The sequence below is a fragment of the Agelaius phoeniceus genome, chromosome 16 (assembly GCF_051311805.1).
Source record: "Agelaius phoeniceus isolate bAgePho1 chromosome 16, bAgePho1.hap1, whole genome shotgun sequence".
Lineage (NCBI taxonomy): Eukaryota > Metazoa > Chordata > Aves > Passeriformes > Icteridae > Agelaius > Agelaius phoeniceus.
In genome coordinates this window covers 746,190-760,206 of record NC_135280.1, presented here as the reverse complement: position 1 = coordinate 760,206, position 14,017 = coordinate 746,190, and the positions used below count along the sequence as shown (strand labels likewise).

General features: G+C 53.6%; 1 protein-coding gene across 4 annotated transcripts in view; it reads left to right on the top strand.

Annotated features, from left to right (window-relative positions):
* Nucleotides 1-9,230: 9,230 nt before the first annotated feature.
* The window catches only part of RBBP6 (RB binding protein 6, ubiquitin ligase), a 28,134-nt gene continuing 23,347 nt past the window's right edge, over nucleotides 9,231-14,017 (top strand). For 2 of the 4 annotated variants that reach the window (XM_054643530.2, XM_054643525.2), the window contains exon 1: nucleotides 9,231-9,990. In XM_054643530.2, coding sequence (XP_054499505.2) covers nucleotides 9,825-9,990 — 166 coding nt within the window. In that variant the 5' untranslated portion in view covers nucleotides 9,231-9,824. The remainder of the gene's footprint in view (nucleotides 9,991-14,017) is intronic. The other 2 variants (XM_054643542.2, XM_054643527.2) reach the window with 1 other exon arrangement.

The window sequence follows — 14,017 nt, the reverse complement described above, 5'->3', positions numbered from 1 at the left end:
TTTTGGACTGAAGGAAAAAGCCCACGACTTTTCCTGCCAAGCCACGAAGCGGCGGGCGGTTCGTCAGCTCGGATCATCGCTGCTCAGAATGTAATCATCTTTAAAAGGAACAGAAACGTAAACCCCACTGATCAGAGACTGCTGAGGGCTCTGCACATTCAGCAACTCCTCTCCAGCACCCTGGGGGTGTTCAGTGATCCCTGGTGTGCCCAGCCTGGGGCACTGTGGGGTAAGTGTCCCCACCTGGGTGCTGGGGAATCACTGAGCAGACCTGTCCTGGTGTCCCGACCTGTCCTGGTGTCCCAGCCTGTCCTGGTGTCCCAACCTGTCCTGGTGTCCTGACCTGTCCTGGTGTCCCAACCTGTCCTGGTGTCCCGACCTGTCCTGGTGTCCCAGCCTGTCCTGGTGTCCCGACCTGTCCTGGTGTCCCGACCTGTCCTGGTGTCCCACCTGTCCTGGTGTCCCGACCTGTCCTGGTGTCCCAGCCTGTCCTGGTGTCCCAGCCTGTCCTGGTGTCCCAGCCTGTCCTGGTGTCCCAGCCTGTCCCCCGCCTTCTCCTGCCCTCTCCAGAGCAGCAGCTGGGAACCTGGGGCCTTCCTTGCAGCACTGCAAGGAGCACAGGATTGCACTGGGAGCTGAAGGAGCGGACGCTGCCAGGTTTTGGCAGGGTCTTCAGAGAAAGAATCAGAGAATCCCAAACGGGTTTGGGTTGCAGAGGACTTTAAAGACCCTCTCATCCCACCCCCTGCCATATTTAGGGACACCTGCCACTGTCCCAGGCTGCTCCAAGCCCTGTCCAGCCTGGCCTGGGATCCAGGGGCAGCCCCAGCTGCTCTGGGCACCCTGTGCCAGTGAAGTGTTGGTCAAGAGCGTGGGTGAGTGCCAAAGGGTGAGGGCCATGGGGTGAGCTGGGTGCTGGACCCTCCTGCTCTCAACAATGGTGTGAGCCCATGGTGGGGCCCACAGGCTGGGCTGAGGATGCCAGCAGAGCCTGTGCTCATGGTCTGGATGGGGAGGAGAGCTCAGCACAGCACCCACAGAGCTGCCAGTCCAGCACTGCTCTGCACCCACTCCGAGCTCCTCAGTGGAGCCCAGGAGCTCTGGGGCTCGAAGCAGGAGGGAGAGGAGTGAAATCAAGGAGAGTGAAATCAAGGAGAGTGAAATCAAGGAGAGTGAAATCAAGGAGTGTGAAATCAAGGACAGTGAAATCAAGGAGTGTGAAATCAAGGAGTGTGAAATCAAGGAGAGTGAAATCAAGGAGAGTGAAATCAAGGAGAGTGAAATCAAGGAGAATGAAATCAAGGAGTGTGAAATCAAGGAGAGTGAAATCAAGGAGAATGAAATCAAGGAGTGTGAAATCAAGGAGAGTGAAATCAAGGAGTGTGAGATCTGCCTGCAGGGCTGGCCAGAGCTGCTGGGCATGGGCACTGGGATGGGCCTCGGAGGGGGCTCTGGCAGGAGCGCCAGGCTCTGGCAGGGCCCTGTTGAATATTCATCTGTAGGAAATGGTTATTCATGAGCACAAGGAAGATGATCGTTCTGCATTCCGAACTACTCAGCCCAGCTCCCGTTTGATGTGGTGAGGCTCTCGCAGTGCATTTGCATCAGAGAAAGCATTACTACTTCTGATGAGGAGAAGGATTACAGGAGAAATCTGCATACATTTATTGGTAAATGTCATTTAGCATGTGTCCAAGTGTAATTCATCACAGGGCTGTAGTGCAGCCCGGTGACTCATACAGGGCTGGGGTTTCTCAATAGACAGATAAATAACCCTTGGGACAGAATTACCTCATTGATATTAAATCACCGTAGTCGCAGGTGAGCAGAGCCTGCCCGGGACAAGCTCCTCGGGGAATGCCAGGCCCAGGAGGGTGAGTGATGGGAAATGCCCATCCTGGGGGATGCTCGCTGCTCTTCCCGTGCCTGCTGAGCCTCACCCAGCTCTGCCTGTGTGCCACCAGCCTGCCCAGCTCTCCGTCTGCCTCCAGCCTCCCTCCCTGCTCCCTCCCAGCACAGAACCTGCTGAGGGCTTGTCGCAGCTGCCACGGAGTTCCCTGCCCTCCTGGCTTCCCTCCTGGCAGCCCCACAAGCCCAGCCACTGCCAGGGGCACTGAGGGACCTGCAGCAACCTCCTCGGGAGGGGCTTCCTCGCAAGTCACCAGCTCGGTGCCACTCGCGGCTCTGTCGGGGTCCCTCCCACAGCTGCAGGGGTCCTTGTGTCCTTGATTAGCTCATCCACAGCCTGCTTTGATCCCCTCGATTTCCCGTGTGATGTGAGGATGTTGTAGGTGCTGGCTCTGGCAGGGTGAGGACTCCTCAGAGCCAGCGCCTGCCACGGTGACGAGCTCAGAGCAGGTCCTGCCAAAGCACAGCGTCAATCCCGGGGCTCAGCTGCAGCTGGATGTCCTTGTCCATCCCACAGACACCAGTGCCCATCTCCACAGCCCCAGTGTGGTTTAGCTGTGATTCCAGCCTGGCAGAGATGAAGGTCACTGTGGAAACTTCATGGAATGGGATAAACATGACGGCATTGGGTCTCCTACCCCTCCTTACCACCTCCCCCTCTCCAGAAGAGGAACATCCCAGGGGTATTGGGAGAGCAGCCCCAGGCAGGGATTAGGGAGCTGTCTCTCAAGCACCAACCAGTCATTGGCTTTTTAAATTGAATTTTCCACAAATGCAACAAGGTGCACCCAAACTCCCTGAGCTGGGGAGGAGGGAGCAGGCACATCTGCATCACAGCTGCCCTGCGGTTCAGGTGCCCTCTGGCCCTTCCTGAGGAGACCAAGCTGAGCACTGGCAGTTCCAGCCTGCTCTGAGCTCCAGCCCTGGCAAGGCTGAAGCCTGAATCCAAACCTCGGTGCCCCCAGCCCAGGAACCTCTCCCTGCTGTGGGATATCCATGTCTGCAGCAATTTCTGCTTTCACACATCTCTCAGAGCAAGCAAACTCCCGCTCCATCCTCACTGCCTGATATGCCTTATCGTCGTGTTAGCAATTAATATTAGCATGGTAGAAATCGCTAATTTGTGATATACAATAATTAGAATTCAATTTAATTGCTCTCAAACTCTGCATACAAATGTGGCTTCCACTCCCTGGGTTGGGGAGAACAACAGAGGAGGAGAGCATCATCCCTGGGGACACGGGCGAGGCCAGCAGAGCAGGGTGCCCCACCTGAGGGTGGGTGCAGAAGCTGGAAAAGCAGAGCAGCACTGCTGGGGCTGAGCTCACTCCAGGGTGGGTTCTGGGGAAGTGTAGGTGGGCTGCATCCGGGCAGGCAGCGCCCAGTGCTCACCTGTGCCTCATTGCAGGAGAGGATGGGCCTTTCCTCCTGCTCCTGGGGCTTAGGTGAGCTTGGGAACAGGGATGCTGCTTCTGGAAACAGCACAGGCTTCATGAATCACGGCAGGTACAAAAAGGAAATAAAAAAGCAGGAATCAAAGAGGGTTTCCCAGGGGTTGATGCCCCTCAGACCCATGCTGGGCCTGCCTTGCAGGCTGAGATGGCAGTGGGTGCAGCAGAGGGTGAGGGCATGGCCAGGACAGAGCAGGGGCAAGGGGGGCACATCCCGAGATGGGGGACACTGGACAGGCTCGAGGGATGGGGTGGGTACCAGCACACAGCAGCCCAGGGCAGTGATGTGGGTCATCCCTGGGGATCCACAGGGCAACGCCAAAGCAATCCTTTGAGATGAAGTTTTCCCTGCACAGCACCAGCCAGCCCAGTAACATCCTGGGGGCAGTGCTGGTGTCTCTGCTCCCAGCAAGGCTGAGAAGAGTCCTGGCAGGAGCTCTGAGAGCTGCTTGAGGGCTGGAAATCTGCCATGGGTTGAAAGATTAAAGAGGTGAGTCGAGGGGGTTAAAGATCACTCAATTGCGGTCTCCAGTTGCCATGTGGGAAGTTGCTGATGGATGGCAGAAGCAGCTGTGTAACTGAGAGAGATTTAAGCTGGGATAAAACACCTTCTAACAAAGGGAGAAATTAAAGTAGGAACAATGTACCGACAGCCACATGGAAGGTGTTAGAATGAAGGGCACACACGAGCTGGATTTCAGCTCACCCCTGCTGGGACAGTGTACCAGCACAGGGGGTCCTGCTGGTCCTGGGGATGCAGGGCTGTGCTGGGGAAGGGAGGAGATCCCAGGGCCTTGCAGGAACAGGCAGTGTAGTGAACGGTTCTGGGAAGACAGGAGCCCCCGGGGCTGCTGAGCAGGAGTGGCTGAGCCCTGGCTCTGGGGAGGCTGGCTCCCAAGGTGGCACCGAGATGGCACACCCCACAAGTGTGTCCTGGAGTGCTCCCACCACAACCTCAGCTCACACGGATTTATTCCCGGTTTGAAGAGCAGGCAGAGGCAGCAGTACCTGCGTGGAGAGAGCTGGATGAGGCCCTTATCTCCAAGGGATTAACGGCTGTGTGACTCACAACCAGGATGACTCAAAGACAGACAGGATCCAGGGATAAAGTCAAGCATGGTCCCATCACCAGCCAATTCCACAAAGTCAGCAGCGTCTGCTGAGCGATTAGTGCAGCCACGCAGGGAGCTGCAGAGGAGCAGCGCTCGGGCTTGGCCCTCCCTCTGCTGATCCTCGGCATCTGCAGCCGGTGATAGCTGCTGTGTGCAGCCAGCCTGGCTGGGAGGGGAGGGCTCCAGGGCACAGCGAGAAGGGCCCTTTGATCCCGCTAATTAATTCTGGTTTGAAACCTATTGAGGAGTTGAGAATGAGGAAGGAAGCTGGGGCTGCTTTGATGTGTGTGAGTGGATGGATGCAGACGAGAGGCTGCACAGAGGGCAGCGATTCCAGAAGCAAGAAAGGTTGGAGGCGAGGAGCTTGGGCAGAAGGGGTGAGAGTGCTGACAGGGATGGGCACACTGGTGCTGCCACGGGGGCTGCTGGCACTGGGAGCAGCGCAGGAGCTGCCCAGTGGTGCCCAGAGGTGCCCAGAGGTGCCCAGAGGTGTTTGCTCTCTGCAGAGGGCTCGGACACACAGCCCAGCCCCGGCTGCTCCGTGCCCGTGGGAGCCTCTGGGGCTGCTTGAGCCAGGGCACTGGGGGCAGCCACGGGGCTGTGCTGGGCATGAACCTTTGCTGATTTTCTACGGGACATGGCTGAGCTGGATGTCCATGACTGGACATTTCCTGCCCTTCTGAACAGAAACAACCACCCAGAACAGGCATCAGAGCCTTTTTCAGCTGTAAGGTTGTTCAGCCTCTGAGGAGGCCTCAGAGCCCCTTTCTGTGCCTAAAGGGACTCCAAGAGAGCTGAAAAGGACTTTTTACATGGCAAGGGGGAATGGCTCCAAACTCTTAGATTAGATATTAGGAAAAAACTCCCCCCTGGAAGGGTGGGGAAGCCTGGCACAGGTGCCCAGAGCAGCTGTGGCTGCCCCTGGATCCCTGGCAGTGTCCCAGGCCAGGCTGGACGGGGCTTGGAGCAGCCTGGGGCAGTGGGAGGTGTCCCTGCCCAGGGCAGGAGCCGCCGCGGGTCCCTCTCCCGGTGCTCAAATGACCTCTAGTGGCAGGCGGGGACGGGGGCGGAGGGTTCGCTCTCCTTGGTTAAAAAAGCCTAAGCTAAAATAAAAAGCAAATTGCGTCGGGCTTCTCCTCTCCCGAGGTAGCAATGGTCAGTTAATTTCCTCTTTTCTTTGCCCAGCAGTTTAATCAGTGACTCGAAATTCATCAAGCAAGGTGCTGCCGCACCGAGGGGGATCAGGCTGGGAGGTGACGCCGGGCAGTGCCGGTGGTGGTGGGATAACGAGCTGGCTCTTCCCAGAGCCTCTGGATTGCGGCAGGAAGGCGAGGTGTGCCCGCCAGCAGCGCAATCCCCTCTGTGCCCACAGGCGGGCACAAGGAGCGCCAGGACCGGCGGGGCTGCGGGCTCTGCTCCCTGCCCTCCCTGCCAGGGCACAGGGCTCCGTGGGCAGTGCCAGCCAGACTGAGCCATCTCCGGGCATCCTTCGGGGGTGGGACCGCAGGAACGCCCTCTGCAGAGGAGATCCTGCTCTGATTTGGGGTCACCACCCAGGGACAGCCCCCAGAGGATGTGATCACTGTGGGGTGTGGAGCCAGGATCCTCAGGTGGAGCAGCCCTGCTCTGGGACAGGCTCCTTGGGGACGCTGCTGGAGCTCTCTCAATGGCCTTTAGGGCTTCCCGAGTAAATGAGCTCTGATTATCATAGAAGAGCTCCTTTTACTCTGATAGTAACTCTTATGCTGCTCACACAGGGAGGGGTTTATACCTCTCCTGATTCATTCTGTGACGAGGAACGAGCTCTCATCTTCTTTCTGACTCATTGGTAGGGTAAATCTTCTCCTTAGTCCAGGGGGTATTAAACTCAAGCTGCAGTGGGGGGGTTGGGACCCTCTGAAAATGGGGTCAGCACCTTCCAGCAGGCCACAAGGGTGAGCAGGGTCAGTGATGTGCTGGAGGGTGTAAGCAAAGCCAAGGAGGAGCAGCTCCCTGGACTCTGGGTAATTACAGGCTGGGTTTGCTTGTTTGCTTCCTTGTTTGTTCCTTACCTATGACCTAAAAGCAGCTTTCTGGATTTGTTTCAGTGTTCCAGCACAACCCTTTCAGTTTCCCTCAATTCTGAGTCCCTTGAGCCTCAGGGAGCTGGCAAACATTCATGGATTGATTGCAGGCTGGTAGGAACTCTGGGAAGCCATCAGTCACTCTTAAGTAAAGCTTAGCTTTAGCCAGTGCCTGCCCCCAGCACTGGGCTGGGGCTGAGGGAGCAGCCTGGGTGTTCCAGCAGAACTGGCCCTGTGGGCTCAGCCTCGGCCCTCCTGAGCTGGGCTGGGACCTTGGGTCACCCAAGCCCCGAGAGCTCAGGGCAAGGTGAGTTCCTCTCCTCTTGCAGAGCTCGCAGCTGAAGTCACAGGATGAAAACAAGGGGAGTCATTGCTGCTGACAGAACAGACTGCAGAAGGAAACACAACTCCACACCCTGCCACCTTGTCAGCCTGCTCATCCCGCAGACCTGCCCGTGTGGCTGGGAAGGTGCCAGACCTGATTTGTCCTGCTCGGCTTTGAAGTTTTGTTTGTTCCTCTTTGTACAGTCCAGTTGTACAACAGGGACAATTCTGTGGGAGCCTCAATCCAAGGCTTGGGAACAAATGTCATAGCCTTAGATGGCCAGAGGGCAGGATTAGATGGGGTTAGGGGAAGGAATCGTACCCTAACAATTGGGAGGGTGGGCAGGCCCTGGCACAGGTGCCCAGAGCAGCTGGGGCTGCCCCTGGGTCCCTGGAGATGTCCAAGGCCGGGCTGGATGGGGCTTGCAGCACCCTGGGACAGTGGAAGGTGTCCCTGCCATGGCAGGGGTGGGAAAGGATGAGTTTTAAGGTCCTTTCCCAACCAAACTATACTATTATTCTATGACTCTAGAAGTCAAGCACGTGTGTATTTGAGAATTAAAGCAGCAAAGACCAAAGCTCAGCTGAAGGCGCTCTGAGCAGCAGAACTGCGCTCAGATAAAACTGCTTAGAAATCAGCAAAGTACTAAGTGAGATGAAGCTCCCACACAGCTCCCAATAATCCATCATGGTAAACACTGAAACTCCATGTTACAGCAAATAGTTTCTGTTTATTGCTCTTTTTTTAAACTAATGTCTGAGCATGACCTAAAAAGTGCCAACACATTTTTGTTGTTTTGCAGAACTTAGAAAACAGCAGCTATAACAGTTTATTTATTTAACAGCTGAATGTATTTGAAGTGAAAGAGTTCAAAGTTTCAGAACTAATTTAAAGCTGCAAGAACAGCCCTGGTGCCCACAGGTGTGCAGAGACCACCAAGCCTCAACGCTGCTTTAGTGTTTTCTGGCTTTCAGAGTAACCCAGCCCTGCCAATAGCCACAGGGTATTGCTTTGCCTCATCAGGAAGTTCATGTTTTGTTTTTTAAAGCTGTGAATGTGGGTGGCTGAGGACACTTGATGTGACATGAGCATTTCTGTCGCATGCAGGAAACAGCCTGGAACAGGCACATCAGGCCTTTCCTTTGGCTCTGACAGGTTTGTCCAGGGCATGGCAGCATTCCCTGAACCAGGAGCTGGTGACACATCCTGGAGTCATGGAAGATGACAGATCCTGGAGATGGTTTGGGTGGGAAGGGACCTTAAAGGACATCCATCCCCTGCCACGGGCAGGGACACCTTCCACTGTCCCAGAATGCTCCAAACCCCATCCAGCCTGTCCAGTTGTGTCCCCAGTCCCTGTCTGTCCATGTCCCCAGCCGTAGCCCACAGCCCAGGCTGAGATCAGCCCACGTCAGTTCCTTTATGCTGAAGTGTCCTGGGGAGCAGCCAGGCAGGTTCTGTGGAGCCCAATTCCCCACAGCAATCAGGGATCACAAGCTTAGACTAAAACCTTGCATGAGAAGAGTTTATTCCAAGGCTTCACTATTTTTATTTGAAAACTAACTTGTCTTTGGATAGATTTCCTTGAGACAGCCATGCAGCAGCTTGGTGGGCAAAAGGTTTCCTGTGTAGAAATTTGCGAACTAGAAAGTAAATATTTTTTAAAGTGCAATACTGTTGTTAGTAAGTTTCAATAGACAGGTTGAACACGACAGCAGTGCCTACATTGCAAGGAGTGGGATTGAAGCAGGGCACGATGGCGACTGGAAGCCCAGAGCCAGCCAGTGACTCTTTTGGGCTGTACAGTCGATATTCACCTCAGTCCCGGCCCGTGACTCTTTTGGGCTATACAGTCAATATTCACCTCAGTCCCGGCCCGTGACTCTTTTGGGCTGTACAGTCAATATTCACCTCAGTCCCGGCCCGTGACTCTTTTGGGCTATACAGTCGATATTCACCTCAGTCCCGGCCCGTGACTCTTTTGGGCTATACAGTCAATATTCACCTCAGTCCCGGCCCGTGACTCTTTTGGGCTATACAGTCAATATTCACCTCAGTCCCAGCCCGTGACTCTTTTGGGCTATACAGTCAATATTCACCTCAGTCCCGGCCCGTGACTCTTTTGGGCTGTACAGTCAATATTCACCTCAGTCCCGGCCCGTGACTCTTTTGGGCTGTACAGTCGATATTCACCTCAGTCCCGGCCCGTGACTCTTTTGGGCTGTACAGTCAATATTCACCTCAGTCCCTGCTCTCCATGAGGGGAGCAGGCCCCGCGCTCCGCTAGGGGGCGCTCGCGGCAGGGGGCGGGGCCGCCGCGCCCACGTGACCGCGTGTCACGCGCGGCGCCGGGTCACGTGCGGCGTGGTTGACGCGCTCCGTCTGCGCATGCTCGCGCGGCCCGTGCGGTGTCGGCCGGGAAACCCCTCGGCGCAGCGCTGAGGGCAGGGGCGGCCGCGGGAGCCGCCATCGCGGCCGAACTGGGCCGAGCGGGCCCGAGCCGGACCGGGCGGGACCGGGCGCGGCCGATCCTGAAGCGAGCGGGGCGGCACCGGGCCGAGCGGGCCCGAGCCCGAACCCGAACCGAGCGGGGCCGGGCAGAGCCGAGCGGGGCCGAGTCTTAGTCGAGCCCGAACCAAGTGAGGCCGAGCCCGAGCCGAGCCCGAGCCGAGCCCGAACCGAGCGGGGCCCGGCCCGGGTCGAGCGGGGCCGAGAGCAGGAGCCGGGCGGGCGCGCCGCGCTCGCCGAGGGCCGCGGTCGTTGCGGGGCGGGGGCCGCGGGCTCGCCACGATGGAGAGCTGAGGCCTGCCCAGCCCCGAGCCCTGAGGCCGCGGCCCGGCCATGGCGCAGCGCCGCGGGCTCTGAGCGCCGCTCGCCGCCCCAGCGCCGCCGCCCCGGCCCTCGCGGGCCCTGCCCGACCCCCGCGGCCCCGCCGCGCCAGAGCGGGCACCGCCCGCGCCCCGCCATGTCGTGCGTGCACTACAAGTTCTCCTCCAAGCTCAACTATGACACGGTCACCTTCGACGGGCTGCACATCTCCCTGAGCGACCTCAAGCGCCAGATCATGGGCCGGGAGAAGCTGAAGGCGGCCGACTGCGACCTGCAGATCACCAACGCGCAGACCAAAGAAGGTGCGTGGGGTTCGGGGGCAGCGGTGATGGAGCGGTGGCTGCTGTGGGCTCGGAGCTGTTCCTTTGTAGCTGCTGCTTTCACAGCACCCTCCGAGCAGTTCTGCGTCCGGAGGTGCTGCAAAAGTTTGGGTTTCTTGGAGTTGTAGGTAAAATGGGGGAGGTGGGGGGCAGGATGTGTGACCATAACAAACCTGCCAGCTTTCTTTGAAATCTGGCAGAGAAATGCGAAGGTTAGCACAAGGAGTATAGCGCATGGCTCATTTGAATGAGGGAAGAAAAGTGTGTTTGATGACTGAACTTTGTCCTCAATTTCTCTTTGCCCCCCTTCATTGGAAGGTGCTTTGCTGCCTTTTTTACCCGCCTTTCATTGAAAGCAAGTGCCCCTTGCAATAATTGCTTGGAAGCAACAATTTGTATCGAGTGTATCCCTGAGTTACAATTTCTGCAGACCCTTAAAGCCTCTCGCACAATCAGCGTTCTGTGTAGTAAAATTACTCTGGGGAATTCCTGTTAATGTAAGTTTTCCAAACAAAAGGCACCGTAGTTTGGATACTGCTGAGCATCATTTCATCATTCTTGTTTAATGTTGTTTTGTTGTTTTCTTTTTTTTTTCTTCCTGGCACATAGTGCTTGCTGTATCAGGGCAGTCTTGAAGTTTTATGGCAGAACATTTACAGTGAATATATGTAAGAAATACATGTTTACAGTGAATATATGTTCTTTGGGGAGTCATAAATTCTCTTAAATCTAATAAATAGTGCTTGATTCTGTGATGTGAGTATGGGCTTGTGTTACTATGATGCTTCAGTTTGGTCATCTTCCATCCTGATAAGTTTGAATGTGATTAAAGACTTCGGAGTGTGACTTTTCAGAAATAAAAAGAATTGTATTTTCATTCCTGCAACGTTAAACCTTTTTCTTTCCCCACCCTGTGGTTCTGTGTCTCAGTAGTTTTTTCCTTTAAAAGTTGTAAGAGAAGAAAGATGTTTGTAAATGTCCAATCATAAAGTATTCCTGCAGCATCCATGGTACCAGATTTACCAGGGTGTTACTTTGTGTTCACATGTAACCAGCGTCCAGGGAAGGAAAGGGCTTTGCCTCACTAGAAGCTGAAGTTAAAAAAGGATGGTCCTGGGTCTGCTGGGCAGGCCGTGTTGCACTTTAACCTCTAAAAAATGAGTATCAAATTATAAATATGTAACTATGTAAAATACATCATTTTAAATTCTATATTAGTGATACAGATGCTTATTGAAGCTTTCCTAAGGGTGTTTTCCATGTGAAAGGGCAAAAATCCCTCTGTGGTTTGCAGAGCATAGCTAGAGAATGTATTTCCAAAATCTGTATCTGTCAAATCTTTGGTTCACATGCATAAATGTGAATCTCAGTTTTTATTAATCAGATGTAAATGCTTAAATTAACCTGCAGAAATTAAAATAACAACTAGACCGGGATATTCTACCTAAGTGGGATGTTAGGAATTCTTATGTGTGCTCGTAAGTGTTGGGGTTTTTTAACTTTGTGTATTCAGGAGTCCTGAGTAAATGTTAAAATGATCTTTGGAAAGAACAAAGTGAGCCATGATTGGTCCAAGATCCTGGAAGCTTTTACAGTTCTGAATCTGTTACTTTTCCTAATGGAAAGCTAGTAATAGGAGAACTGCTAATATAGGCCCAAAGTACACAGGATTTGAAATATGGGTGGGAAGAAGGGATCTGATGGACTGTGTAAGATCCTGGGAATGCAAAATGAGTGGGCAGGACCTGTTTTATGTATGGGGCTCCTATTCCATACCTGCTATCAAGGCATGTTCTCTAAAGAGATTGGTGCTTTTAAACTCGCCTCCATTTCATTGGATCTGGATTATTTTACCTGTCTTCTGTAACAGGTGTTCCTAGAATATTGTAGAAGAGTTTCATGCTCCACAACTGAGGATTCTTGAGTGCTCTTTCCTGTGCTGTGCCATTCTGAAACAGAACACTTGGGAAATGGGCAAAATACAGGGCAAAATACAAAGCAAATGAGCCCCAAAGTTTGCTGTGAGCTGGTGTGGGCTGGCTGAATGGCTTTGAGGCAGACCAGTGCCCCACCAGTTCAGCCCCAGCTGGCAGCACAGCAGAGCCCAGAGCACCGTCCAGCAGGGCCAGGTGCTGTAATGCGATTAATGATTGGGAGCTGGTGGATTTGATGGACTCATCCCTCCAGAGCAGGGCAGGGGCTCTGGTGGGGCACAGTGCTGTGGAAACAGTGCCCTGGAGATCCCCTGGGCTCTGTGACCTCCTGAGCCGGCTCGTTCCAGATCAGGGATTCCTGCTCTGGGGGAAGCAGAAAATGCAACGCGAGTGCCGCCGTCTGTTGCTCTGCAAGTTTCAAGGCTGCTTTCGCAGCCAGCTACAGCAGTGGCTTGTCCCAAAGTGAGCCAGTGGTGGTGATAAGAGCAGAGTTAAATCCTGTCTAGGGAGAAAACGTGTTCCAGGGAATTCCCTGTGTTCTGGCATGTTGGCAGCCATTGCAGCTCTTACCTGCACATCCTACCCCAGCAGCTGCTTAGCAAGGCTTTTTCCTGCCCTGGCACACCTTGGCTTGCATTCCCAGGACTCCTGGTGAGTTCTGTACTCCACCTGAGTGAAAAACCTCTCAGAGGGCTCAGAGCTGTCTGGGCAATGCTGGCAGATAAAACCATGAATGAAAGCAGGCCAGAAAATAACCTGGGAACTTTTGTCAGTAACTTGTTTATAGCATGCATAAACACAAATTATTAAGACTAGCAGAAATTCTTATAATAGATAAATTAAAAAGTGGGGGTTTTAATTTGCTCATTCAGTATGAAGCAGCATAAACTTGCCAGCAAATCTGAGCTCTTTGCACGTAGCTGTAAGAAGGTTGTGGACACTAATGCAGTAGTTGATGTCAGATTTCTGTGTCAGTGTGAGGCAGCAGTCAGCTGACTAACTAGTCTGCCTCCATTCATGCCTTGAAATACTTCATTATCTGGACTCTTTCAAGCTACTATTTTCTTGTAGGATAAACAGCAAGTTTTAAACTGTTGTGTCTCTTCTGCTCTAAGCTTTAATATCCAGATCTTTCTTTGTTTTTACAGTCATTTTGTGTTAGTTGGGTGCTTTTAATCACAGCTCAGATTGAGAAATTCCAGTAGCCATTCCATTTACCACCATCACTGGTGGTAAGACAAGTTTGAGCTGTATGGGAGTGGGAATGAACAATGCTGCTGCCTGCAGCTTGGAGCGTTTCTGTTGGAGCTCTGCTTGGACACGTGTGAGCAGTAGCTCTGTGGAGCTGGCCTCACTCCTCACCTTGAGGTGTGGAGCCATGGAGAGACAGGGACAGGCACAAGGAGAAACAGCTGCTCTGGGCTTCTAGAACTGCAGCTGGCACCATCTTCCAGGTGTTTGTCTCAGCCTCAGCACTGCTTGAGCTCCTTCTCCATCAGAAAGTCCCGATGTGGCTTCTTTGGCAGGTGGCTGTGTGAGGAGCAGAGCTCCAGGGCTTGTGTCAGGATGTGGCTTCTGTAAGAGCTGCTGTTTCTGGCACTGCTAGTCCTTTCACCCACACTTTTCAACTGCTCTGCAGTCCAGAGGAGTCTCACTGTTTGGTTCCCTGGGGGAACGATCAGGAATTAGTTTCAGCTAAGTGATTTCTCAGTTTTCTGAAGAAATGTTCTGTTAGCTGGAAATAGAAGTAAAACTTTAATTTCATGGTTGAAGTGATGTCTTCTGCTAGGTGTGTTTTGGTCTAAGGGAGGTTCTTGCCTGTAGGAATAATATACTGAAAAATTGAGCATAAATTGTGAGATACTCATATTTTGTGTGTGATCACTAAGCAAACTCATCCTGACAAAGCTTGACTAGATACATAACAGTGCTAGGTTTCAGACCAGTGCTTTAATTCAGTCTGCAGAGGTAAGGGATTGGAATAAGTAACAGTGCAGGCACATCACAGGGAAGGACTTCTCATGGTGCTTTACAATATTTAGTCATATACAGCCTGTGTAAGTTCCATATAAAAA